Source organism: Apodemus sylvaticus, chromosome 23, assembly GCF_947179515.1.
Source record: "Apodemus sylvaticus chromosome 23, mApoSyl1.1, whole genome shotgun sequence".
Classification (NCBI taxonomy): domain Eukaryota; kingdom Metazoa; phylum Chordata; class Mammalia; order Rodentia; family Muridae; genus Apodemus; species Apodemus sylvaticus.
Window position 1 is genome coordinate 26,089,857 of NC_067494.1, and position 27,919 is coordinate 26,117,775.

At 42.6% G+C, this 27,919-nt stretch overlaps 1 protein-coding gene across 1 annotated transcript; it reads left to right on the forward strand.

The window, feature by feature from the left end:
- Zc2hc1b (zinc finger C2HC-type containing 1B) lies at positions 1 to 27,624 on the forward strand. Its single transcript, XM_052169364.1, has 6 exons — positions 1 to 71; positions 6,059 to 6,120; positions 8,526 to 8,645; positions 9,490 to 9,628; positions 23,988 to 24,127; positions 27,595 to 27,624. The coding sequence occupies exons 1-6, from the start codon at positions 44 to 46 to the stop codon at positions 27,622 to 27,624; spliced, it is 519 nt and encodes a 172-aa protein (XP_052025324.1). The 5' UTR covers positions 1 to 43.
- Positions 27,625 to 27,919: the final 295 nt, after the last annotated feature.

The window sequence follows — 27,919 nt, forward strand, 5'->3', positions numbered from 1 at the left end:
CCCCTGGCCAGTGTGGACTCTGTTGGTCAGAGTGAGGGACGGAATGGCCGAGGCCCAGCTGCTTGGGGCAGGTGAGCGACACTTGATGCCTTGATTTAGAAGTGCCACCACCTGTTAGCTCAATATGTCTTTTCCAAAGCTGATAGGTGTCATCTTGTTTTCAGTTCTATTCATTTAAACCTAAAGTATCCTATTTCATTAGAGTTTTGAACAGTAATAGCTTAATTCTATTCTGTAAACACTTAACAACTAAAAAAAAAAAAAAGAAAAACTTGGTAGAGTTTGTCATTAAAGAAGTGTAGGAATCTGAGTGTCTTTTAATGCCAACCTGCAGAGGCAGAGGCAGTTGCGGTCTTATATGAATACTGGGAATATAAATCATAAATGGATGGGTCATTTATCATGTTGACTATCTCAACAGAGGAGTCTCTAAAGCATCGAGAGTCCCAGGCACATGATGTCATCATGCCCTGGTCCTAGTCAAACTCATCTATCTTGCAAAAAGGAGAATGCAGCTGAACCCCAGGTCTTCAGAAACTTACTACTATGGAGGCTGATTAATTTAGCCTAAAGATCACAATTCTGTCATGGAGCACAGTTTTGTAATGATTTGAATTCATTTCCTAATGTTTTGTTCTCCCTACACACACCAGACCTGAAACCACACACACTTGAATATTCGGTTTTCAGGCCTCTAGAAACACTGTAGGAAACCAAACGCATCAGCTGTGTGCTGAATTCAAGGAGATAAGAGAGATTTTGTCTTCAAGAAGGTCTTGGTTGGAGACAAATTTGTGCTGATGCTGTCGCTGTGCTAAGCAACACCTTTGAGGAGAACCTGGGTACTCCCCGTCCCCCCAAAATCTTCAGATAGGCCTTCCTCAAAGTCGGCTCACATGTCACCTTCTTGCATTCTTCAGAGTATATATATCTAAAAAACATGCCCGCCTCCCTAGCACTTCAGCTGGAATTCGATAAATAGTCTTAGGTATGTATAGATGGGTCTAGGCTAAGACACCTGAGAAAGGATGGCCTAAAGTTGAGGTTGTACAGTGATAGAGACACAAAGGCTCACAAGGAGAAAGGATGCCAAGTCGGAATCATGACCTTTGTATTTATCACTATTGGATGCATAGATGCACGTGCCACGGTGCACGTGGAAGCCAGTAGAGTTGATTCTCTCCTGCCGTTTATGTGGGTTCTGGGATTTAACTCAAGCTGTGGATCTTTTATACTAACTTCTATTAATATTTACTTCCAGTAAGTAGCACTTACTTCTATTTATTTATTTATTTATTTATTTATTTATTTATTCATTCGTATTTATGCACATTAGTGTTTTGCCTGCATGTATGCCTGTGTGAGGGTGTCAGAATCCCTGGAACGGGAGTTACAGACACCCGTTCTCTACAGGAGTTACATGGTACTTGTGAGCTGCCACGTGAGTGCTGGCAATTGAACCTGGGTCCTCTGGAAGAGCAACCAATATTTTGAACCACTGAGCCATCTCTCCAGCCACCGAGTAAGCACTGTTACTCGTGAGCCGGGCCACTGGCTCTGCCTACTGCGTTTTTTAGTCTTGTTTGAACATTCTCCTAGATTGCTTTCAAAGCCTTCTCATTAGATCCTTGGTAGTATTCTAAGTGCGTGTGGTCTTCAAGGCTGGTCCCACTGTCCATGCTATCTAGGTGCACTGTATTGCTATGGTAGTATCCACAACCTGCATTGTGATGTCACAGCCTCCCATCAATTGAGAGCAGCTCTGATCCCCAACCCCTATCCACATATTCAGTGTTGTGTTTTGATATGTTGACAGGGATTTGCCTTAATATGCCTGTTTGACCTAGTTAGAGGGCAGAAGATGAAGATTCCAGTGCTTTGGAAGTTAGTTGTGAAACTTGTGGTGAAATCTCTAATATGCAGACACATGCCTGTTGTGCAAATAACAGAATGCAGAAGCAAGTGACCTCTGGATCCATTCTAAATTTGTCTTTTCCCCGACTTGGTTCTAAACTGCCCAGCCCATTACCCTAACGTTACCCTTTTCCTTTAAACCATTTATTTATATGATAGCACTAAACGCAGCTTCCTCCCCCTGGAATAGCTAGAGGCCTCCGTAAACCTACCTCTGGGAAGGCACTGTTTGCAGCTCTTAGTTGAGATGTTTTAGAGATGACCTAAACAGACCCTCGGTGTGGCTTCAGCTACCAGAGCGTGTGCACCTGTGTGCAGATGTCAGCGAGCACGGAAGGCGCTGAGTGACTCCTGGAAGCCCTCACTGGGCATTTGAGGATTCCTGCTTACAAGCTGCGCTCTTGGCTTGTATTTCTGTATCTGAGCTCATCAAGACCTACTTCCACCTCGGTCACCGCAGAACTGAAGCACCAGCCTGAAGTGGCTCTGATATTTAAAATAGTGAGAACACGTTTGTAAAGACAAAAAGAAGGAAAGGAGAAAAGAAAATGCAGGAACCTAATAAATGTTTATGGCTTTAATTCTTACCATCCAAATGTAGTTACCGTATTTCTTTTTATAAGTAAATGAATAAAATCTATCAACATGTTATTCACAAATCGTTTTGGTTGGTTGGCTGGCTGGTTGGTTGGTTGGTTGGTTTCAGGGTTTGTGGGTCTTTTGTTTAGTGTTATTTTTCTAAGTAGGATTTCTCTGTGTATCCCTGGCTGTCCTGGAAACCAGGGTGGCCTTGAGGTCCTCCCTCTGCGTCTTCAGTTGAAGACTTCTTAGGAGTTTCTGTAGTTCAAGTTAAAGTTGGACTCCAGACAGTCCTTCTGCCTCCTGAGTGTGGACGTTACCAACATGAGCCTCGCACCCAGCTTCGGATGTTATTTTTAATAGGTATATTAAATAAGATCTCATTCATCAGTCAGCAGCCCACATCTGTGAAGGGCCACATAGTATGCTTCCCGGGTCATGTGTCCTCATAACTGCACAACTGCAGATGTGTGAAAACAAGAATAGGTTCAAGTAAATGACTGGGGGGGGGGGTGTCCCCAGTAACACTGGGTTTTCAAAACCATGCAGTCTCAGGTACGGGTTACAGACCACCGCTTGCTTGCTTCTGGTTTCGTTTTGTTAAATACATAGTTTTGCAAAGAGTGGGAGTATAGCCAAGAGACCCCTTTCACCCTTCACATGCTTCCCTCCAAGTGTCTGGTTGGACCACTATCCTCCAACCTCCTCCAAACCAGTTAGTGTCGTCAGTAGAGTGTGGATTCAGCTCTGTCCTCCACACAAAGGGAGTTAGTTGTTCTCCTTCTGCAATCTCACATCCAACTTCCTCACCCGCCAACCATTCCTTCAGCTTGAGAAGCTAGTGTTCTCCATCTCTGACATTTTGACATTTAGGATGTCCTACCAATGGAGTCATGTAGCACGGAACTTGGCTTGATTTCATTGAGTGTTGAGGACCTTTTAGGATGTTGCTTGGTTCAATGGTACTCCGTTCTGTTGCTATGTGGTGTTTCAAGGAATGGATACACCTTTACCCAGTGAAGGTGGTTTTGCTTGTTTTAAAGTGTTCTTTTAAGGTTATAGCAGTCAAATCTTAAGTTTGAGTCAGTACAGAGTGGCTGACCCTATAGACCTTGACCCCCCATGTGTGACTCACAGGTTGAGACTGATATTCTCTTTTGTTCTTCATAGACAAGCTTCTAGCTTGAATGTTGTTCAGAGTGGAGTGGTCCCTCCCTATCCAAGTTTTTAATTGGATCATATCTGTTATTTTAAAGTCCCTGAATTCATTAAAACTCACTTATTTAAACCAAAGATCTTTAATCTTCTGACGGTTTGCAGATTAGCGGGGATACCGTAAGCCTGCAGTTGAAACTTTTGTCAAATCCTTCTAGAGACAGAGACTTGGTTCAAATCTCAGGGTTACCACTTGTAATCTGTGGACTGAGAGAAGTCACTTAACTCTCAGCCTCCATTTTCTCAGTTGAAATGACACCAGCCTGGTCTTACAAGGTTACTGTGAAGAGCCCATGAAATTACCCAGAAAAGACATCAAGAGAAAGAGAGAGATCAAATCAATATGACCATAACACGAATAAAACCATTACCTTCTTTTCTCCATTACTGTTGGAGAAAAATGACAGTTTTTTAAAAAATCAAATAATATTTATTAAGACTGTGGGAAGTGGTGGTGGGGTGTAAGTGCTGCAAATCTTGTTTTTTAAGACACAGTCGTGCTGACGGCCAAGGACAGGAGGGAGCGCAGTTCTGGGGGCTGAGGTAAAATGACCTCTGCTGAGAACACAACACCAATTAACAGACCTGTGAAGAAATCATTTAAATCAACAGCGTCTGCACGGCCTGCCATCTGCTTCCTGTTAAGCAGGCCTCCTTATTTTTTTTCACTCGGTTCCCCTGTTGGCTGCCACGGCCCCCGCGCTCAGCCTCTCCTGGCTTATCACCATCATTTTCTTGGCCTTAAGTGGAAGTTTCCCTAAGGATCCTCTCTCCGCTGCTTTTTCCACGACTTCTTCCCTGGTGGTGGTCTGCACTCCCTCATTCCCCACAACCTCCTTCCGCGTCCCTCACCCTGGCCCCCCTCATTTCCCTCCTGCTGGCTGGACAACTCTGTTGAACTCAGGAGTTCCAAGAGTGGGCTCATTTTTCTTCCTAAGATGGACTTTTTTTTTCCAACTCCCTAGTTCTAGCCACAGCCCCACACTCCCCTCAGGCCTCCTGCCTGTAAACTTTACCTTGTCCCCAAACATTCAGGGTTCTCTCTCTTCCCCAGCCTAAACCCCAAAACTCTAGTCACGTTGCAGAGTCTGCAAGATGTTTTATCCTTCCTTGTTTAAGTCTCCATCCCATTAGCAGACCCCTGTCCATTGTCAAGTATGGTCATGTGAGTCCTCCATAGCTCTGTGCAGGGTCCCTTGAGGACCTGCATGCTCTGGTGACTGCTCTCTTTGTCTGTGGAGTAAGAGCCTTTTTTATATTTCAGTATGAAACCCCTAGACTTAGACTTAAAACTGAAAAAGAATAAATCTTAATATACACAAATTCCCACACAGCAAAAAGAAGTATTAAAATGGGAAATCTTAGATGTCTATAATGTTTTGGTCTTCTCTGACTTCTTTTAAAATAATAACTTAGTGAGACATCTTCCCATTTGTTGCCATTTTCTATGTTGGACCCATGTATGCATTCTTTTCAGTATATTTAGTTATTGCTTGCAAGACTTTTAGTCCTGTGGTAGAAATTCAATTTTTTGTTGGACTTGTATCTCCGAGTAGTACTTAACTTTTCCTTATTTTTAAAGTATGTGATTATATGTGTGTGTGTGTGTGTGTGTGTGTACACGCTCGCACGTGCATGTGATGAGAAGGCCAGATGTTGATGTTGAGGGTCTTTCTTAACTGTTCCTCATGTTATTATTATTTCTTTTTGAGACAGACACTCTCCCTTGAAGCTGAATCTCACTGATTGGCTAGGCTAGCTGATCAGCGAGAGCCCAGGATCTGCTTATCTAAGTCCTTTCCAGTGCTGGAGTTGCACACATAGCTAGACCACCATGCCAGCATTTATCTAAGTGATGGGAATCTACACTCAGGTGCTCAGACTTGCACAGCAAGCAACGATATCCACTGAGCCTCCTCTCCAACCCCCTTATAGAGCGAGTTCCTCTATCTAAAGAAGACATGGACCAGTTTCCTTTGAGACTTCACTGACAGCCTATCTTCAGCCTCATCAGAATCCCACAGACATTTCCATCAGATAATTTGTGACTGTATGCTAATATATTAACTCTGCCCTTATGCCTAATACTCTCAGCACCTCATTTACCTACTAAAGCAAATAATTACACTCTGCTTGCCTCGAGTTTGTGTCATTTTCTTGTTTGGTTAGGTGAGATGTTTATATTAGGAAAAGAGAATTTGTGGGATTGCAAAGGAAGGGGAGGAAGCAGGTGGTGGGGACGGACAACTGCGAGGCTGTCAGGCCACTGAGGTCACCTGCAGTCACTCGTCTCTCCTCAGCCAAGCAGTTCCGTGAAACTTAACATAATGTGCTCTTGAATCTCCTGCAGATGGCAATCAGAAGTTATTTCCCTGTGAAGTCTGTGGGAGATGCTTTGCAACAGATGTTCTGGTAAACATAAAGACGTTTTGTAGATGTGTTTCGTTGGAGTTAAATGAACTGTCAAGTCAGTGAGGAGGCAACGGTACCAAGATTAAAGACAGATGTGGAGGGGGGGTGGGAAGGGAGGTCCGTAGCCTATGGCTTGCCAGGCTGGGAGGATACCAAGGCAGGCTGATAATGCCACGTTCAAAAGTGACCCTATTAACCACGGTCTCCCTGAAAGCATGCCAGATGGAATGGTCTTGGCACAGACAATTTATCCCTTGAGAGATTTTGGCTCTTCTGCCTTTTCTTTAAGCATCAAAAATTCAAATTTCAAGGCCAAAACACCAGGGAAATTAGCTGGCCGAGAGGAATGAGCATTGGATTTCAGACATCTGGAAACTTGGCTCAGAGCTGCAAATTTGTCACTAATTCTGACAAGTCCTGTAACCTTGCTGTTTTCTGCCTTGCCACGTACACGGAACTCTGGTTTCAAGGAGGTTTTATACCATTTGTACAAATAATGCATGGGTGCAGGCCTGCTCCAAGATCTAATTTTCCAGATACAAGCTAACTGCACGCCAAGTTCCCAGGCTTTAAAGCGGAATAAAAATGTGGATTATTTCAAACATGCGGGATGGGAGGGGGGGTTCAAACAGATGGTACACCCTAATATTGTAAAGAGGTGACCAAGAAAGATGAATTTTTTTAAGTGATGATAATGTGATCATTTGGCTGTTTTAGATCATGGGAACGGTATATTGAAGTTGCGGGATTTAGGGTTGAAAAGATTAGGGACCTCCAAAATGGGGTTGTGGGTATTGTTTTCCTGGGAAATTTAGAAATAATCTGTTCCTCCGTCAGAGACCATATGTGTTGTAGCTGCTGACGCTACCATGCATCCAGGCCTGTTGTAGTCCGGTGTCTACCAGTGTCTTCCAGCACACTGTTACCTTTGCTAGCTAGGAGCTGCACCCCTAAGAGATATGGAGACCTAGGCGGGGGCCTTTGGATAGGGATGAGTGAATGTCAAGTTTATTTTGTATATTCCTGAGTCTGAGTCTTTAGCCTGTCTGTAGGCTGTACAGAGCGCTTGATCGGGAGATCTGATAACCTCTCCCATAGTTTAACATGAACGGCTTGCAGGAACACAGATTTTTGCTAGACCCTGCGTTTGGGGAAATTGAAACAAAGCAACATTGCAGATGGAAGCTCCTAGGGAAGAGGGCAGAGGTGTGTATTATATCCTAAAGGCGGTTCGCCTTCTGTCTGTCGGTGTGCTGAATTGAAACACTCCGACCTAAAGCAGTTTAAAGAGCAAAAGGTTGTCTTTGGCCTATGGTTCCAGACAGATAGAACTCATCGCAGCCAAGAAGACTTGGTATGGTGGGGAAGGTACAGCAACAGGAGCAGGAAGCTGACACTCACACTTTATCAACCCAGAGGAAGCGAACTAAATGAACAGGAAACAGGCCAGTCTCGGTAATAGACTTTGTGCAAGGCCCCACCTCCTAAAGTTCCCTTCACATCCTCACACAATGCCCCCAGATGAGGAGTGAGTATTCAAATCCTTTAGTCTATGAGACTAATTCTTATTCAAAGTACCACACCACAACTTTACAAAGGGGACACAGAGTGGACCTCTATGTGTTTCTCCATTTTTGGTTTTCTGTTAGAAATGTTGAGTATTTAAAAGATTCCTGACTGGAATAAAGAGCATATAGCCTACATATTGGAGTCTGAGGTGTAAGATCAAATTTAAAGTGAAACTCTTTAGCTAGAGTGTTAACTTGATGCCTCTGACAGAATACGTGAAGTAGTCACATTATAAACAGAACAAGGTTTCTCTTGTCTCAGTTTCAGAGGTACTGGTTCATGAGCAGTTAGCCTTACTGCTTTGGTCCTGTGGTTGTCAAAATAAGAACATAGAGGAGGCAAAATTTTTCCATTCATAGGCAGTCAAGAAGAAGGGGCTGAGTGCCACAGTCCCTTGACAGGGCACACCTCTGGTGACCAAGAATCCTCCTCCTAGTGAGGATTCATCTGTTTTGCTGTTCTGTTTTTTGAGACAGGCTCTCGTTATGTACCCCAGGCTGCCTGTACTCACAATGCTACTCCCTGCACTTTCCTAGTTCCAAAAGAGAGACCTCCAGCACCGATTCCAGTTTAAAACTCAGCTCTGGAAGGTTCCACAAATAGAGAAACCTGTAAAGCACCTTTTGTCTTTCCCTAATGACAGCGTTGAGCTGTCTGACAGGGCTGGGGAAAGCTGACAGATTCGCTCCATGGATTTGCTCCACTGTGGTCTAGAGTCGGAGAACGGGCTAGATTCTGCACAATGGCCAGTCTGCGTCCTGGGGAGCAAGTATGTAGCCATTAAAACTTACCGATTGTACATTTTCCAAATCAAATCCCTGCCCTTTCTCTTCCAGGAAAGACATGGGCCGATATGTAAAAAAGTATTCAACAAAAAACGCAAACCCTTCAATTCCTTAAAGCAAAGATTACAGGGAACTGACATTCCCACTGTGAGTAAATCTCCTCAGTCCAAGGTATGCCAACAATTTCTTTACTTCTCATTATAGGAAGAACATTTAAGCTGCTTTCTTGGCTCGATGTTTTCATTTTTGCTTGATAAGGCAGTATAACGGCCTGTCAATATAATCCACCTTTACTGTTTTCTGTATAATCTTACTTAGATTTCCAAATAAATTGAAGATACTTTCCAGATGTAGTCAAAAGAATCCTGTTTACATTTTCATTAGAATGCCTTTCAGTCTAGAAAGGGGCCTGGGAAGCAAGTTATTTTCCCCCTCTCTGAGATAAGGTTTCACTAGATAGCTAAGGTTGGCCCTGAGCTGACTACGGAGCCCAACTAGCTTGAAGTTTATGATCCTCCTGCCTCAACTTCCTCAGTAGTGAGATTGCAAGTTTGCAACCAAACTAGTAAGAAAGTTACCACTGGGACCAGCAAGATACCTGCTACCCTGAGTCCCCAGGGAACCACAAGGTGGTGAGAACTGACCCCCGAAGGTTGTCTTCTGATATTCCACATGTGCTGAGGCTTATACACAGCCACACACAAAAATAAATCAATAAAAGTGTAAATTTCAAACAAAATTTTAAGAAGGCCACCTTTAATCTTGCATCTGTCTTTCTTTGAAGTTTTATGATCTCATGATTTTTGTTGTTGTAACTTGCAAATGTTGTCACTGTGGTTTCAAAAGTTTTAAAAACATTTCTTTGGGGGAATTTTTTCTTTCTTTCTTTGCAAATTACATGTCCCCACTTACTATGAATTCAAAACCTCATTTTTCAAAAATAACAACAAACCCCACAATTGATCCATATATAGTCAAGGGTAGGAGATATTGCTTTGGTTTTGTTTTTTAACAGGTTCAGCCCGTGAGGAAATCTAACTGGAGGCAGCAGCATGAGGATTTCATCAATACAATCCGATCGGCAAAACAATGCGCTGTAGCCATTAAAGAGGGCCAGCCCCTCCCACCTCCACCCCCTCCAACCATCAACCCAGGTGCGTGGACATTTGGGTTGCTTTTTGACGTTTAGTAACAGTGACAGTAAATGACAGTAACAGTGAACTCAATATCAGTCTCTCCTTTATGCAGGTGAATCTGCACAGCACGCTTACCTCCTTCTTACAGTCCACAGAGCTCGTGTGTCCCCCCCCCCTTGTCTGCCCCTCCACCCCCCATGAGACATCGCCACACCAGTTAGAGCCAGTTCACACCTAAAGGGCGCATCATCACACTGCGGCTGAGGAACTAAACTGTACACAGTTCTACACTGGCTCTGACGGTCAGCAGCCTGTAGATCCTGGTTCACAAGCGCTAGTTCCCACCAAGCAACGCAGCTGATGTTGTGTAAAATAAGGTTTTCACAGCTTAGCGTTTGGAAAGTTTCAAATCTATAAGAAAGAGAAGAGAATAGGACAATAAGTATTTACACGCTTTCTGAAGTCTGAACACACACACACACACACACAAAGATCAGAGGACAACTTTTAGAAGTCATTTCTTTTCTCTCTACTCTTGTGGGTCCTAAAGATCAAACCAGCAAACCAGATTGCCAGGGTTGGTGGCAGGCAACTTTATCCACTGAACCAGCTTGATGACTCTGGAAGAAGTGATATTTTAGATAGCAGTACTTTAATCCTTGCCTATAACAGTAATTCAACTTTTTTTTTTTTTTTTGGTTTTGGTTTTTCAAGACAGGGTTTCTCTGTATAGCTCTGACTGTCCTAAAACTCACTCTGTAGACCAGGCTGGCCTCAAACTCAGAACTCTGCCTTCCTCTGCCTCCTGAGTGCTGGGATTAAAGGCGTGTGCCACTACTACCTGGCAGTAATTCAACTCTTAATCGAAAACACAGACTCATGTTCTCCAAGTTACCTGAAGCATGTTTTTTAAGACTCTGCCCACATCCCAACCCAGCCAGAATCCAGAATCTAGTCAGGATTCAAACATTGCTTCCTGTTGTCTTTTGAGACGTTTTCCAGTTTTCTGCTACAGCTTTGCCCAACCATTTAATTTTCAGGGTGCTGCTTGTTCTGCGTTTGTCTGCTTATTTACCCAGATTAATGTTTAATTGTCACATATTTCTATGAATTGGAGGTTAGGATTAGAGGCTTAGTTGTATTCATCTTGTCAAATGTGAAATTGGCAAATATTTTTCACCTGTTGTCTATTACCTTTGGACTGTATTGATAATGCCCTTTAGTTAAAACACAATATTTTAAATCTTGAACTATTTTTTTCTTTTGTTGTCTGTATTCTTTTCATATTACAGCCCTAAATACAATGCCAACACTTAGCCCTGAGGAATGTTTGGTTTGGTTGAAAAGGGCTTCATGTAACTCAGACGGACCTCAAAATCCCTGTATGGTCAAGAGTGAGCCCAAGTTCCTGGTCCGCCTCCCTTGGCCTCCCACATGCTGGGGGCGAGGTGGGGGGAGACTGGTGTGCACCCTACTCCCTATGTCTCTGTGGTACTTAGTTCCAGGATTTGTTTGTGTGTGGTTGGTCTATTTTGAGTTAACATGGTAGAATGCTATGTTCCATGGTAGAATGATAAGTCTTCAGCCCTACTCTCGTTTGCATGCTGATCACCAGTCTCCTGAGTTCCATTGGTTGAAAAGGCCATCCACGAGGGTACTAAGAACTGAATGTGAGGAGCACACATGACCTGTGTACATCAGCAGATCTCAACCTGTGGGGCGTGGCCCTTTGGGGGTTATCATAGCAGATATCTGCATAGCAGATATTTGCATCACAATTCAAAACAGTAACGAAATTACAGTTATGAAGTAGGAACGGAAATAATTACATGGCTGGGGAGGTCACCGCACTAAGAGGGTTGAGAACCACTGACTTATAATTGGCCAAAAACGTTATCATGAAACCCAACACTTTGTATAATGAATCTACAACAACAACAACAACAACAACAACAAAATAAATAAATAAATAAACGCATACTTTAAAGGGCCATCCCTCCCTTCTTGAATAGTACTAATAATCTTACTAGGGCCTAAAAGTTACTTAGGACCCTACAAAGTGGTTCAGTGGGTAAAAGGGGTTGCTATTAAGATTGGCGAACTTTGTTCTATCTCTAGGACTCATATGGTGGAAGGAGACTTTCACGTGCATCCACACACACACACACACACACACACACACGCACGCACACACGCACACACGCGCGCGCACACACACACACACACACACACACAGAAATAAATCCAATAAATGTACATCTGTAAGTTTAATCTCTCTCTTCTACCCTACTCATCTATATCTGTCCTTATACCAGCTCAGCTGTTTTGACTACCATAGTTTCGGCTGTTGGTAGGGGAGTCCTCTGACATTCCATATGAGTTTTAGGATTATTTTTTTGTCTGTTTGTTTGTTTCTTCTATTTCTACAAAAATGCCACTTTGGGGACTGGAGAGATGGCGCATCAGATAAGAAGACTCCTTGTTCTTGCAGAGGACCCAGGTTCAGTATCCAGAGCCTACATGTTGGCTGACAACCCTCTCTAACTCCAATTCCAGATACCTTCTTCTAACCTCCACAGGCTCCTGCACTCACGTGGCACACATACAGGCAAACAGGCTGCCTTTGTTACTTCTCCATTGCTGTAATAAGACTAAGGCAAGTTAAGGGAGAGTTTATTGGTGCTTACCGTTACAGAGTTAGAGTCCATGACCATCAAGACAGGGATGGAGAAGGACAGTAGTAATTAAGCAGGCATGGCACAGTAATAATAGCTGAGAGTTTAGATCTTAACACACAACCATGAGGCAAAGAAAGCTAATTTAGAACGTCAAGAGCTTTTGAAACCTCACAACCCACCCCCAAGGAACAGACCTCCTCTAACAAGGCCATACCTCCTAATCCTTCCCAAACAGTTCCATCAACAGAAAACCATGCATTCAAATATCCGAGTCTACTAGTGTCCATTCTTATTCAAACCAACACACACACATAAAAAAAATAACTTTTTGAACACTAATTTGGAACTTTAACAGGGAATTTACTAAATCATAGATGATTTTGGTTAGTATTATCATTTTAACAATATCATTTTCCAGTACATGCACCCCCCACACACACACACAAACACACACAATGGCTTTATATTTATCCATGTTTTCTTCCATTTCTTTTACCATTTTTCTATGTGTAAATCTTTTGCTTTCTCATTTAAATTTATTCATGTTTTTATCCTTTCTGACAGTATAGAAAATGGATGTTCTTAGCTTTATTCATTATTCATTTTTTATATAAAAATGCAGCTTAGATTTGGTATATCAAGTATGTATACTGTAACTTTGCTGAATTTATTCCTTAGCTCTAGCATGGCTTCTGTGGAATCATTAGTATTCTGAATATATGTTATCTGTAAACAGATAATGTTACTCTCCTCTCTCTGCTTGTATGTCTTTTATTTCCCTTGAATGCATAAATTCTGTCTAGTACTTTCAATACTTGTTAAATATAGGAAGCAAAAGTGGGTGCTCTTATCTTGTCTCTATTAAATATAGTGTCACCACTGTGTTTTTATGCCACCGTTGCAAGCAAAAATAATGACATTCTTGGTATGATTTTGACATGTGACGTGAGATATAGGAAATAATGGCACAAAGTTGAATGAGAACAAATATGTTTTTTAGGTTTTTTACACATGAATATCATGTGAAAATGTATTGGCGGTTGCCACAGGATCTCTAAATATTGAGGCATACCTAGTGCCTTAGTGTTTCCATTGCTATGAAGAGATACCATGACCAAGCCAACTCTTACACATTAAACATTTAATTGAGGCTGGCTTGCAGTTTCAGAGGCTCTGCCAGAGCCTAACAAATACAGAGGTGGATGCTCACAGCCAACCATTGGACTGAGCATGGGGTCCATTATCATCATGGTGGGAAGCATGGCAGCGTGCAGGTAGATACGGTGCTGGAGAAGGAGCTGAGAGATCTACATCTTGACATGAAGGTTGTCGGAAGGGAACTCTGTCTTCTGCAGGCAGCTTGGAAGAGACTCTCTTCCACACTGGGCAGAGCTTGAGCATATAGTACCTCAAAGTCCACCCCCACAGTGATGCACTTCCTCCAGTAATGCAGCACTCCCCCCAACAAGGCTACACCTCCTAATAGTGTCACCTCCCATGGGCCAAGCATAATCAAATCACCACACCTAGTAAGACAATGTCAGGTATCAGAATGGCTAAGATCGAAATCTCAGGTGACAGCAGATGCTGGTGAGGATTTGGAGAAAGAGGAACACTCCTTCATTGTAGGTGGGATTGCAAGCTGGTATAACCACTCTGGAAATCAGTCTGGCAGTTCCTCAGAAAATTGGACATAATACTACCTGAGGATCCAGCTCGACCACCCAACATAGAACAAGGACACATGCTCCACTATGTTCATAGCAGCATTATATATAATAGCCAGAAGCTGGAAAGAACCTAGATGTCCCTCAACAGAGGAATGGATACAGAAAATGTGGTACATTTACACAATGGAGTACAACTCAGCTATTAAAAACAATGAATTTGTGAAATACTTAGGCAAATGGATAGAACTAGAAAATATTCCAAGTTAGGTAACCCAGTCACAAAAGAACACACATGGTATGCACTCATCGACAAGTGGATATTAACCCAAGATACAATTCACAGACCACATGAAGCTCAAGAAGAAAGAAGACCAAAGTGTGGATACTTCAGTCCTTCTTAGAAGGGGGAACAAAATACTCATGGAAGGAAATACAGAGACAAAGTGTGGAGCAGAGACTGAAGGAAAGGCCATCCAGAGACTACCCCACCTGGGGATCCATCCCATGTATAGTTACCAAATCCAGACACTATTGTGGATGCCAAGATGTGCATGCTGACAGGAGTCTGAGATAGCTCTCTCCTGAGAGGCTCTGCCAGAGCCTAACAAATACAGAGGTGGATGCTCAGAGCCAACCATTGGACTGAGCATGGGGTCCCCCCCCATGAGTGGAGGAGTTAGCGAAAGGACTGAAGAAGCTGAAGGGGTTTGCCACCCCACAGCAAGAACAATAACAACCAAGCAGACCCTCCCCCCCTAGAGCTCCCAGAGACTAAACCAACCAAAGTGTAACACACGGAGGGACCCATGGTTCCAGCCACATATGTAGTAGAGGATAACCTTGTCAGGCATCAATGGGAGAGGTCCTTGGTCCTGAGAAGGCTCAATGGATGCCCCAGTGTAGGGGAATGCCAGGTGGGAAGGCGGGAGTGGGTAGGAGGGTGAGGGAACACCCTCACAGAAACAGGGGGAGGGAGGATGGGATAGGGAATTTCTTGGGGGCAAGGAAAGAGGGCAGCATTTGAAATGTAAATAAAGAAAATATCCAAGAAGAAAGAAAAAAGAAAAAATGCAAGAGACATAACAAGATGCCGTTCGAAAAATTGCATATAAATGGCCTACTACTCCAGAAGAAAGACAGACACTGTCAAACTGGGTAATAAAACAAGGGCCAACAGAGTGCTTTTCACAAGAAGCATACTTTAAGGACAAAATCTAAAAGCATGGGGAAAGATTTAAGCCATTATCACAGAACTAGCATATCCACTCAAGATCAGGCAAAGCAAACTTGAGGGCAAGTGTTAACAAGGACAGTGACTCAAAGACACACTCATTAAGAAGTCCCGCGTACATGTTCTTAGTGTTCCCAAGAATGTGAAACAAAACCGGGCTAAATTGGAAGGAGATGAATTCACACTTCTATTATATTCAGACACGTTGTCGCTCCTACCATAATAACTAATAGACTGACCCACAGGAAAATCAGCAGAGCTGCAGAAAGCCCGAGCAGCGGTCTCAGCCAATCTGACCTCCCTGACATCGATAGCTGCTGGAGAGGGCACAACACAGGCATAGCAGAGCACAAACTGCTTTCAAGTACACAGGAACACTATATTCGGGGAAGTACCGTCAGCTTCAGGAATCTTGAAAGGATTGAGATCATACCAAACATATTTTCCTTCTGGCCACAATAAAATTAAATTAGAAATTAATGAAAAAAACCATATCTGGAAAATGTCCAGGTATTTGGAAATAGCAAGTGGTTTCTAAATAGCCCGTGAATCTAAGAACAAATTGCATATTGAATTGGAAAATATTTTAAGGGGATGGTAAGGCAAACATCCAGTGTACAGGGGCTTCGTTTATCTGGTGAGAAATTTTTGCCTTTAAAGTTAAAATGAGAGCAAACTAAACCCAAGTCAAATGTGAGGAAAAATTAAAAATGCAATTTATCACAATAACAAGATATTCAAAAAGCATTTGATTATCTCAAAAGAGTAAAAATGACTGACAAAGCTCAACACTATAGATACTAAAAACAAACCAGGCACTCTCTCGGCAATGGGAGAACAGGTAATTATTCCCATATAGGCAATCTTTGGATAATCTCTATTTCTATTCACAACCAATGGTGTCAAACCAAACACTTACCTACTAAGCTGGGAGGGGGGGCAAGAATGTCCATTCTGTCCCCTTCTGCTAAACATGATGGAAGCAGTGCCCAGAACCATCAGACGAACACCAACGTATAATCATATAGCGTGCACACATACCCAATATCTAACCTGAAGATTGCACTGGGGAAGTAGAGTTCTCTGAATCACAAACTGCAATCACTGTCAAGGAAGCACAGACGCTGCTGGAATTAGAACAAATTCAGTATGTTCTGCACTTCTGTTCACTAAGCAAAAGCAATTAAATATGAAATTAAAAAAATAACATTTACAGTAACACGAAAACGTTAAACATGGGGGAGAGAGTTGGCAAAATATGGTGCAGAAGTGTAAACTTAAAAACTGGTGTACTCCTTCAAGGAATCAGAGAGGAACCAAAATTAATAGAAAGACTTACCATTTCCATGGTTTAAGAGACTCAGTAGTGTGTTGTGATGTCAACTCTAGCCACATTTCTCTATGGTTTCAATTTAATTCCAATAAAAATAGCTGCAACCCTTCTTTGCCAAGTAGGCGTTGACCAGCTGACTCTAAAAGCATGTGCAAATTGAAAGACTCTGGAATAGGCAAGCCAGTTTGGGGGAAAACTTATAAAACAGAGGACTTAAGCTCTCTTGGTGTCAAGACTCAATGATGAATGCAGCAGTTGTGGCAATATGATGTTAGAAGACCAATATGGTGTTGAATAGAATACGGACTCTGGCTATAGAACCACCCCTAAGCATGCTTGGTTTTCTCTTAAGGTGTGTTCTGAGCTGAGGTCATCCAAGAGAAAGTAACATTGATGGATTAAAATGCCTCCCTAAGATTAGTCTATGAGCAAACTTGTAGTGTGTTTTTTGTTGTTTGTTTTTGCTTGAGGCATGGTCTCACTAGGTAACTTTAGCTGTCCGGAAACTCATTATGTAGACCAGGCTGGCCTCAAACTTGCCTGCCTCTGCCTCACAAGTGCTGGGATTAAAGCTGGGGGCCACTATGCTTGACTTGTAGTGCATTTCCTTAATTAAGGATTGGTATGGGAAGGTCAGTCACTCTGGTGGGGCCACCTCTGAGCTCGTAGTTCTGGATTCTATAAGAAAGCAGGCTGAGCAAGGTGTAAGGAGCAAGCCAGTGAGCAGCACTCCTCCATCATCTCCTGCCTTCAGGCTTCTACCCTGAGTTCTTGACCTGATTGCCTTTCATAATGAACACAGATAAACCCTTTCCTACCCAACTTACTTTTGGGCCATGGTGTTTTTTTTCACAGCAGTAGTAACCCCAAGACAAGGTGCCAAGGTAATTAATTGGAGGAAAGAGTAGTCCTATCAACAAACATGGCTGGGAAAACTTGAGTACCTATTTGAAAAAAAAGATAAACTCATATACTTCATATAACAATCCATTCAAAATAGATCATTGACCTATGCATTGTAAGTGTTAACATTGGAGAAAAGTAAATAAACCTTGGTCAACAAAGATTAAGAAAACCAAAAGAGCTTGTTAAATTGGGCTTGGTGACACATGCAAGCGACCTCAGCACTCAGGCAAGAGCCCAAGTTAAGGGCTTCAAAGTCGGAACCTATCTCAAACGCATACCCCATGACCTCTCAGTGGGCTCATGTTAAGACTGTATAAAGAGCTCTTATAAGTCACCATAAACGGCCAAGAAAAATATTGCTATAGGCCATCAGGCTGGCAAGCACACGATAAAATACTTAACATTTTTTCCACTGTCCAGAATAAGGGTACAATGAAATGGCACTACTCATTCTTCTAGTTTGCTTCCTGTTGCCATGAAAAACATGATGACCCAGGAAACTCGAGAAGGATGGGGTATTATTACATCTTACAGGTTACATTTCATCGCTGAGGGAAGCCAGGGCCAGAGCTGAGGCAGGAAGTTAGAGGCAAGTGCAGAAACAGGAGCCAGAAAGAAAGGCTGCCTGCTGGACTCCTCCTGATGGTTCACTCAGCTTGCTTTTTAAAAATAAAACCCAGGACTGCATAGGAGTGGCTCCACCCACAGTGGGCTGGGCCCTCCCATATTAACCAAGAAAATGCCCCCCATAGATTTGCCTACAGGCCAATCTGATAGAGACATTTTTTTCACAGTTATGTTTCTCCTCTTCCTTGATGTCCCCTAGCTTATATCAAGTTGGAAAAAAAAAAAAAAGAACAAAAACAAGAACAGCAAAATTGACTCTTGTCAATGTGACACATAAATACATTATTATTTCCCCTCCCAGGTCCCCCGCTTCCTCCCCACTTGTGAGAATCTTTGCTTGTTCTAAGATCTCATGTTTATGTCACGATAAGAAGCATAGTATATAACTTAAAAAGTTCAGTCTTCTAAAACTATCCAAAGTCTCACAACTATGGATTCCTGTAAAATCCCCCCAAAAAAGCTGCATACTTTAAAATTCCAAGAGAGAAGAACCAGGACAGAATCACAATCAGATTCAAGCAAAACAATTCTAACTGTAAAACTTTGATGTCCAATATCTAGAACTTGCTCATGGTCTTTTGGACTGCAAAGGCTGTAAGCAATTCTGCTGTGAGCAAAAACACGGTGTCTGGACAGATGGTCCACGCCACACCTACCACTGTCTTTTGTGGTAGGAAAATCCTATACCCCTGCCACCTTCAGTCTATTGGGATTTCCACTGTAACTGAGGCTGTACCTTCTTCACCCATGGCCTCTCCTGGGCTCTCAGTGCCAAGCCTCAGCTTCTGTCCATGACACCGTAACCCTGCAGTTTCCAAAATAAGTCTCGTGTAGGAGACTCTAACGCATGACCAAGTTCAGCTACCAGCTAGAGATTCAGCTTTGGCCCTCTCTCTGGACCACTGTTTCTGTGTGATGTCCCTGAGAAAATACTTCCCAGAGATGATGTTGGCCTCCCTATCAATTGTCCCAGTAAAGTAATGGTATCACTTCAGTGGTTCTGGCCTCTTGCTAATCATAGATTATTCTTTTGCCCCAGAGGATGAGAAACACCAAATTCTTAATTCAAACATGTCATATATATATACATTTCTGATAGTCTTTGATTCCCTCTGGAACTTCATATGCCAGACTTCTGTTGTCAGCATTTTGTTTGTTTGTTTGTTTGTTTGTTTTTTGGATTTGATTTTTTCGAGACAGGGTTTCTCTGTATATCCCTGACTGTACTGGAACTTACTCTGTAGACCAGGCTGGCCTCGAACTCAGAAATCCTCCTGCCTTTGCCTCCCAGAATCCACCTCCCAGCTAAAAATTGGTTTGCTTTATGGCCTAAAACACGATCCTTCTTTTTCTTTTTTCTTTTTTTTTAGTTTTTTGACACAGGGTTTCTCTGTGTAGCCCTGGCTGTCCTGGAACTCACTCTGTAGACCAGGCTGGCCTCGAACTCAGAAATCTGCCTGCCTCTGCTTCCCAAGTGCTGGGATTAAAGGTGTGCACCACCACCGCCCAGCTGTTGTCTGCATTTCTCAAAACACCCTTATCTTCCAAGCTCTCTCAGAACAGCCCATTAAGCTCTGAACACTCAGTGGATTTTCCAGTTCAAAGTTCCAAATATTTCCACAGTCCTTCCCCAAACACCACCGTCAGGTCTGTCATAGCCATAGCCCAGTCTCTTGTATGATTTTGTGTTCTATTTTATATTCTATTGCTGCAAAAACCTTCTGACTAGGACCACCTTAAGGAGGAAAGGGTTTATTGGGCCTCCACATTCCAATTACAGTCTATCATTGTCCAGTGAAGTCAGGACAGGAACTCAAACAGGAACAGAGGCAGGAACCAAAACAGAACCACAGAAGAAGGTGAATCCCCATGGGTGAGTCAGATTGTTTTTGTTTAGTTGGTTGGTGTTATTTTTTTATACAACCCAGGCCCACCTATATAGAAGTGGCATCGCTCATAGCGAGCAGTGTCCCCCCACATCAATCATGATTTAAAAAAAAAAAAAGACCCACAGTCTTGCCTACAGGGCAATCTGATAGAGGCATTCTCTCATTTGAAGGTCTTCTCAAATATTCCTAGTTTGTGTCACCTTGACAGCACCACACTCACATGTATGACTAAAATTGAGCCCCAACAACATGACCTTTGGTTGGAATGTGTAGTGCCTAGATGTCACATATACTGCTGATGAAAAGATAAAATAAGGTAGCCCCTTTGGTCTGTTTCCTTAAGCATGTGTGAACCTATACAACAATCCTACTTCTAGACATTTATGCAAAGGATTAAAATCTATCCATAAAGTAGTCTGATAGTCACATTTACTTATGTGACACAAACCAGGGAACATCTAAAAATGTCCATCAACTGGCATGCAGGAAAACAAGCTGTGAAGTAAGTACAAATGAATCTATTCATGAGAACCACTGTACACCAGCAAGATGGATTCTCTGTTATGGAAATTACAGAGTGAGTAAGACTTGTTTATGGAAACAGGAAAACATCGCTGATATTTGACTGGGGCTGCATTTGGAGAATTGTGTCTGAAATGTGGCATGAGAAAAAAAATCAGAGGGTAAATGCTCTACATTTTTAATTGGCGTGGTAACACAAATACACACATTTGTCAAGATGCACAGAACTGCCCACTTAAAACAAATGCATTTTATTACGTAAATTAATATTCCAAAGAGTTCACGTCAAAAGTCTAAAAACAAGCCACAGGGTAAGCACATAGTAAATACCTCGTAGAACTTAAGTCATCTGCTATACCAGAAAATAATCTTCATAACTGCTTTATTTTGCTGCATACCAACGAAAACGTAGCTTAAAATAATGTATCTTAATACATTTAGCGCAAAGATCTTTGCCTACCAGGTTAGTAATGAAGTGTCAGAGAAGACATACCTTGTATGTGAGTATGTGTTGGTGTGTTTATGGACATGCATGTAGGTATGCAAGCCAGAGAATAAACACTTCTGTTGCCCTACCTCTTCTGATTAGATTAGACCTGCTGGCCAGGGAGCACCACGGATGCTTTGTACACACGCACAGGCAGTGGTCGGATTACTAGCACACACTTTTATGTGGGCTTGGGGCATCAAACTCGGTTCATTGCACTTCCTAGGTAACTGTTTAGTTGTGTGAGTCATCACCACAGACCAAAACATAGCTCTTAGGAGAAACAACTTCGTTTTAACATCAGAAGCTGCACATGGATGGCATTTTACAGTTATTTAATGAAGTAAAACCATGTCAGATGTGCTAGTGATTTTCTTTCCTTACCCAGCGGGCTCTAAAATTACAGGATTATTATTACTCTAAAAAAAAAAATTCCCCTCACAGGACTCATCACACAACTCTATTAATTTTCTTCCTTTTGGATTTTTATGCTAAAATACACATTTTTAAATTAAGTTCCTTACTAACAATAATAACTAAACGATATTCCACAGTAGCATATTTTCATTGCAGTCCTCTTGATGAGAGGACTTTATGTTAACCTGAATTCATAGGTTCATGTACTAGAGAATTTTTGCATTGAAAATACTTTTTATTCTTCTACCTTACAGGAGATCTGGTGGCCATCTTTCCTATCAGAATCCTTTTGTGGTCCAATCTTTGAACTCACCATCAGTGGTGCAATAATTGGTACTCTGGGCTTTGAAATTATTTTCAATAGAAATAAATAGGACATAGTAAGTTTTGTGAGCTCGCAATTAATAAGGGAAGAAAATTATTCAGTTTGAGACTAGAATAAAATGTGTAGCTGTGACACACCATGTTCAGATGATTCGATGTAAATTCCAACAGCAACCCCAAATACTCAGCCACAGGGTCTTCTCTTATTCTGTACAATACTACCACACCCCTGGCTTCTTGTTCTTCCTAAGAGTCTCAGAAGATCCTTACTAATTGGAAAGTTTGTTTGCCTCATTATCTCAGAGACTGGTTGGCAGGAAAATATATTCAAACCTTGTTGCCTCCGCAGCGGTATGCAATTAGAAGCACACAGAAGGGCAGAAATGAATAGAAGGACTTATGGAATTAGGCTCCAACGTTAAATCATTGTCTTCAACTGACCTGAGTAGGTTTTTATAGGATCAGTGTGTTTGCTCTAAGACTTGATTTCCCGCCCGGAAAAATGGAGAACCAGCTCCCATGCTGAATGTCCATTTCTAGAGAGTTTTTCTATAGCACGGTGAACTCTGAATTGTCTTGGCTCAACCCAGTTTCTGAGCAGTTGCTCTCTTGTTTAGGGGTTGGAAGCAAATGCTGGCCGGACCTGTTTCCATACAGCAAGAGCCAGCATTTATAACATTCCCCATGTCCCACCCTTCTCACGGTGCCAAACCCTGGTGTGGATAATCTATGAACTTTCACAACACGCTGATGAAATGGGTGATATGGTTGTGCTGAGGAGATGGGGGCCTATGTAAGTTGAGCAACTCGTCCAAGTTTATACGAATAACGAGTGAACAACTTGGGCTCAAAACCAGTTAGACAGGCCCTAGAACTAAGCTCATCATTGTTTCTAAATGCTGTCTAGTGCTTCGGGTTTTTTTTAAAGCCATTTATCACTGTGTGAAATTTTCATATTTTGTTTCTGCATTCAAATATACGTTCCTTGACTACAGAGACATTGCATCTTCATGTAAAAAAAAAAAAAAAAAAAAAAAAAAAAAAAAAAAAAAAAAACCAAATGATTAGTACTGGTTTCCAGAATGGGAAATAAAATCAGTGACCACTAGGTCATCTCTAGATGTTTATAAGCTTTACATCTGAGGAGTATACGTTTTAGGAAGGAATTTGCTCAAATAGAAAACTCTGCAAAGTGCTTAACGATAGGGCTTAAAATAGGGCTTAAAAAAATAAAAGAGCTTCGCTCTCAAGACACGGCTATATGCATAGGAATTTTGACTATTCGATAATGTAAACTTCCATCCTAAAGTGTAAGGGTGATGCAGCTCAGACCCTTTCTGGGAAGAAGCTCTTGACGTCACTCACGTCCTCTACAGATGTCCAAGTCAAGAACAAAGCTAACCCTAATCCCTGCGTGCTTAGAGAAGATAGGCAGAAGGCCCAGCTTTGCTCGTGAGAATCTCCATGTTCCAAGGCGGCCTTAGCTCTCTCTCGATTCCCATGTCTTTCACTAGCCAGTTATATCTGATAATAAAACATGAAAGAACATTTGACAAGGTGCTATACAGAAGCACAGATGAGCTAGGATCACTAGAAGCTGCCCGGGAAACTAAAGTTATTTCTAAAAGTTACTTTCCCACCAGCCTTCTCTGTTTGCTCTTTAACTTTTAATACCTCCCCCCCCCCATCAGCTCTTCTCCTACTCTTTATACATTTTCCCTTCCTGAGTATAGCATCTGCGTCCTCATGTAAGGGAAGGGAAAAAAAAAAGCTTTAGCCACTGCAAAAATACATTCTCGCTGCTAATGACTATGATATTGGAGCCCAACCTCATCCCCCCAAACCCACATTTTTGAAACTAAGTAATAACTCTCTGTAAAGTTATCACTCTGAACAACCTTCTGCCTCAACTAGTACAGTCCCCGACTCCTTGTAGGTCATCCACGAACAGTCTTACCCTTAAAGCTAGCCTGCTGTGACGCCAGTTTCTTCTACTCACAGCTGTAATTTTCAAGTTCCGAAATATAATTAATCTATTATCTTAAAAAGATATTATGCAAACATTTTAAAAGGATGTTCTTAGTTGAAATAAATACCTAGAGAGTGCTCCCCCCCACACTGCCACGTCTTTATTTAGACTTCTCCTTTTGTATTAGGCTACCTCAGACCACAGTCCGAGACCTTGTTCTTCAGAGCTACAGTAGTTTACAGCCTATTAATCCATTTCAGATCGTTTCATTCCACAGTTGTTTTTGCAGTGTTAATCATGGTTTGTTGGTCTGCTCACATCCAGATTATATTCAATGCCCTTACTGTATGAGGAGGTTTAACGAAACCGCTGCCCAGCGACATATTAATTTCTGCAAAAATCAGACCTCTCGACGCGTCTTTGATCCAACCCAAATGGCAGCCAGACTGGCATCCAGAGCTCAGGTAAATAGCTCTCCTCCTGATTTGGGCTTTGTGTCCTTGCATGCCTGGGGCAAATAGGTAGGATCTGACAGGGAGTTCAAGTGTTCATCCTTAGCAGCATGAGGATCAGAAAACTGATCACAGTTGCTCATCTCCGTGGGAGTTGTCTACTTCTGGCTTGAAGCACCTTTGGGTGTTGCAGGGAAAAAAAAATATTTTTAAGCATTTGAAGCCTCTCAGGATGAAGACTTCAGTATCAAAAGAATGTCTCTGTGGCATTATGCTAATACCGGGTTTATCCTGTGGTGTTTATCAGCCTAACCCACCCAGCAAAGACCTATGACTCAGTGGAACTGGTCTGGGTGGGAACACAGTTGTCAAGATGCCTTGCGGGTTGAGTTCTGATGTGTAGAGTCGAAGTGGGAGGGATGAGCTATACAATGTGTCTAGTTTATGGCCGCAGGCATTCACCAGAAACACAGTCTCCGATGGGAATTGACGAGATAGAGCAACAAAAGCAACAGATGTAGAGGGGTTATGGTTCAAGCCAGTTAAGATTGGCGAATGAAAGGAATCGACCATACAAATGCTAGGAATTCTGGGAACAGCCAAGCCAGAGAGAGCCTGGGAATAGGAACAGGAAAGTTTCTGGGAAGCCAGGCAGCTGTGTTCCCCACCTTCTTTCTACACATTCCCCACAGCTTCTGGCTTTTCTTTTCTTTTCTTTTCTTTTCTTTTCTTTTCTTTTCTTTTCTTTTCTTTTCTCTTCTCTTCTCTTCTCTTCTCCTCTCCTCTCCTCTCCTCTCCTCTCCTCTCCTCTCCTCTCCTCTCCTCTCCTCTCCTCTCCTCTCCTCTCCTCTCCTCTCCTCTTCTCTTTTCTTCTCTTCTCTTCCCTTTTCTTTTCTTTTAAATGAGACAGTGTCTCTCTGCGTAGCTCTAGCAGGTCTTGAAAGGTCTTGAAACGTCCTCTGTAAACCAGGCTGTCTTCAAACTCAGAAATCTGCTTGCCTCTGCTTCCCAAGTACTGCTCAATCAAGCCCGGCAGTATTGGCTTTTCTGTTCCTTTTTTTTTTTTAGTAGCTTCATGTGTTATCGTAGGCAAGTAGACATGAATTCAGTAGGGGGAACAAAGTGGCGTGCAGTGGACTTTTTGCAGTCACTGTCTAAGATCAACAGAGAGAGACCAAGGAGGACACACAGTGGCAGACCAAGAAGGGCTCCTGGAGGGAGGGAAAAATGGCATGAGGAATAATTAATGAAGCTGAGAAAATTATTGGCACTAAAATAACACTGGGCATTAGGGTCCGAGCAGATAATAGTACAGGCTGAAGATCCCATATCTAAAATGATTGGGACCAGGAATATTTCAGATAGATAGATAGATAGATAGATAGATAGATAGATAGATAGATAGATAGACAAATGGATGGACAGACAGATGTATTTACATGTACACTTAAGACACATAGCCTGAAGGTAATTTATACATAGCCTTCCACGTGTGTTTCAACTGCAATACACCATGTGAGGCCATACACAAAAATTTTTAACATGTGACATGTTGGTAGTCAAAATGCTTCTGATTTTGGAGGGTTTTCCGATGACATGGCTTTGAGTTAGAAGTGCTCCAAACCTGAAGGAGGATGCGTGTGAGCCGGACAAGTGGTGAGTGCAGGTTAGTTAGAGACAGTCTTCCAAGTTGAGATAATTTGGGGAAGGTGTAAGGTTAAGACATCTGGGACTCAGTGGTCTGGGATGAGGGTTCGATTTCCCACTGCCATTGTATGGTTGGTCATTTGTAAGCAAGGTTTGAGATTTACTTTCGCCTATAAATAACATTAATCCCCCTGAAACTAGAGGAGTTGTTGGGAGTAAGGTTGTTGGGAGTAAGGCCCAGAAGGTTCCTTGGTTGTCCTTTCCCTTTCCAAAAGCCCTTTCCTCTTGCTGGTCTTGAAAAAATCACAATTTTGAAGGACTGTGGCAGCTTCAGGCTTGACTCCAACCTAAGTGTGGAGAAGACGCCTGTATCTTCTGCTCTTCTTCCGGAGCAGTACCAGCAACTGTTACAATCACAGATGGTTCTATCCACTCACGGAGCTTGCCAGTAGTAGTATGAGAGGCCAAGGAGGGTGAAGGGAACAGCGAACAGAAGTAGTTTTTATTTGTGAAAAAGGCCAGCTGGCTATCCTGAGTGTAACCAGGGAGGTGGCCCCACTCCTCTCCCTGTTTTCCAGAGCTTAGCAGTGACCGGGAACACAGAACGGAGATTGCTTGCTCCCTGAATTCCATTGCTCGCTGTCTCAATGGCCGTGTTTGCTCCCCAAGTGCCAACGCCACCACTCTGGGACCTTGCCTAACAGTGAAGCCTGTTCAGAAATGGAACAAGAAGGGAGGGTTTGTTTGGGGCTTGCAGGACTGCTGGTTCCCCAGGCCAGAATGTGTTTCTATTTCAAACAGAATCAACTTAAAAACTCTCTCATGCCCTTAACCAGAGGAGACCAATATGGGTCTAAAAATAAGCCATTGGGGGTTAGAGAGCTGACTCAATGGGAACACTGGCTGTGAAAGCAAGGGACCTGAATTCAAATACACACAAAAGCCAATGATAGCCACACATGTCTATAATCCCAGCACTGGGAGCAAAGACAGCCAGAGAGCCCAAACAGTGAGCTTCCAGTTCAACGAAAGTCCCTGTCTCCAAAAGCAAGATGGATGACAATAAAAAAAGATAGCCTACATCTTCCTCTGATCTTCACGTGCTTAGACAGACACTAACACCAACTTCAACAAGGACACCTACACCCTCTACACACAAAATAATCATAACAACAACAAAAAGAATAATATTTTAGCTGGTTGAGGACATATGATCTGCCTGCTTGTATTATCGCAATAATCCTCCAAGTGGTGAGGAATTTATTTCAATATCAGATCGTCTTTGGGCCGTATTTCTCCTGGGCCCAGAGGGGGAGCCACAGCAGGCTAAGAGGGGCCCCTCAGAAGGCTTTTGTTGCCTGGCTTCCATCTGTGCAGTCTGCAGCTGCTCTGTTGGACTAGCAAGGGTTTGGGGATATTGGAATTCTATGCCAAAAACATATGCTGCCTGTCAATCTGTTTTTCTTCTCTTCTCTTTAGAAAACAAAGCCATCTTCAAGTGTAAAGAAAAATACAAATATTCCATACCCACATCTCTACTGACATTGCATGACTTCTTCTGTCCTCACACGACTGATTTTATAGACTAACCAGACCACCACCAACCCCAAGGGCTTGCTTATAGCATGGATGCTTCCAAACCAAACTGTGCCTTGGGGCAACAGCAGAAGACCAGGGTCTAAGCTAACTGAAGTGCAGAGTATGTTGTGTCTCCTTCCTCTGGGTGAAACGGTCCACATGATGAGTCTTCACCTTCTGCTAGTTGGGCGAATACAAGTTTACTGCATGCTTGGTACCCAGGGTTACAATGTTGTTTTTCTTTTTATCTGTAGGGTAAGGCCCAGGCAAGTCCCAAAAAATAACCAACTGTTCCTGAGTGAGTGCTGTGGGTGCCCTGCAGCAGAGCAGGACTGTGGAGACTTAAGAAAGACATCATGGCTAGTTCAAGTAAGTCAGAGCGTGCACCATACTCTTGTGTTGTCAAGTCACGGGATCAGAGCCTCCATCCTGCCGCGATGATCTGCTGATGGTCAGTAAATAAGAAAATGACATCCCGTGCTGTTGCTGCCGCCGAAAAATATGTGTGGGGTTTGCTTGAGGTTGAAGTTTATTTGTCAAGAGGGAATAGTTCTTATCCTGATTGCGCCACTCTGACCA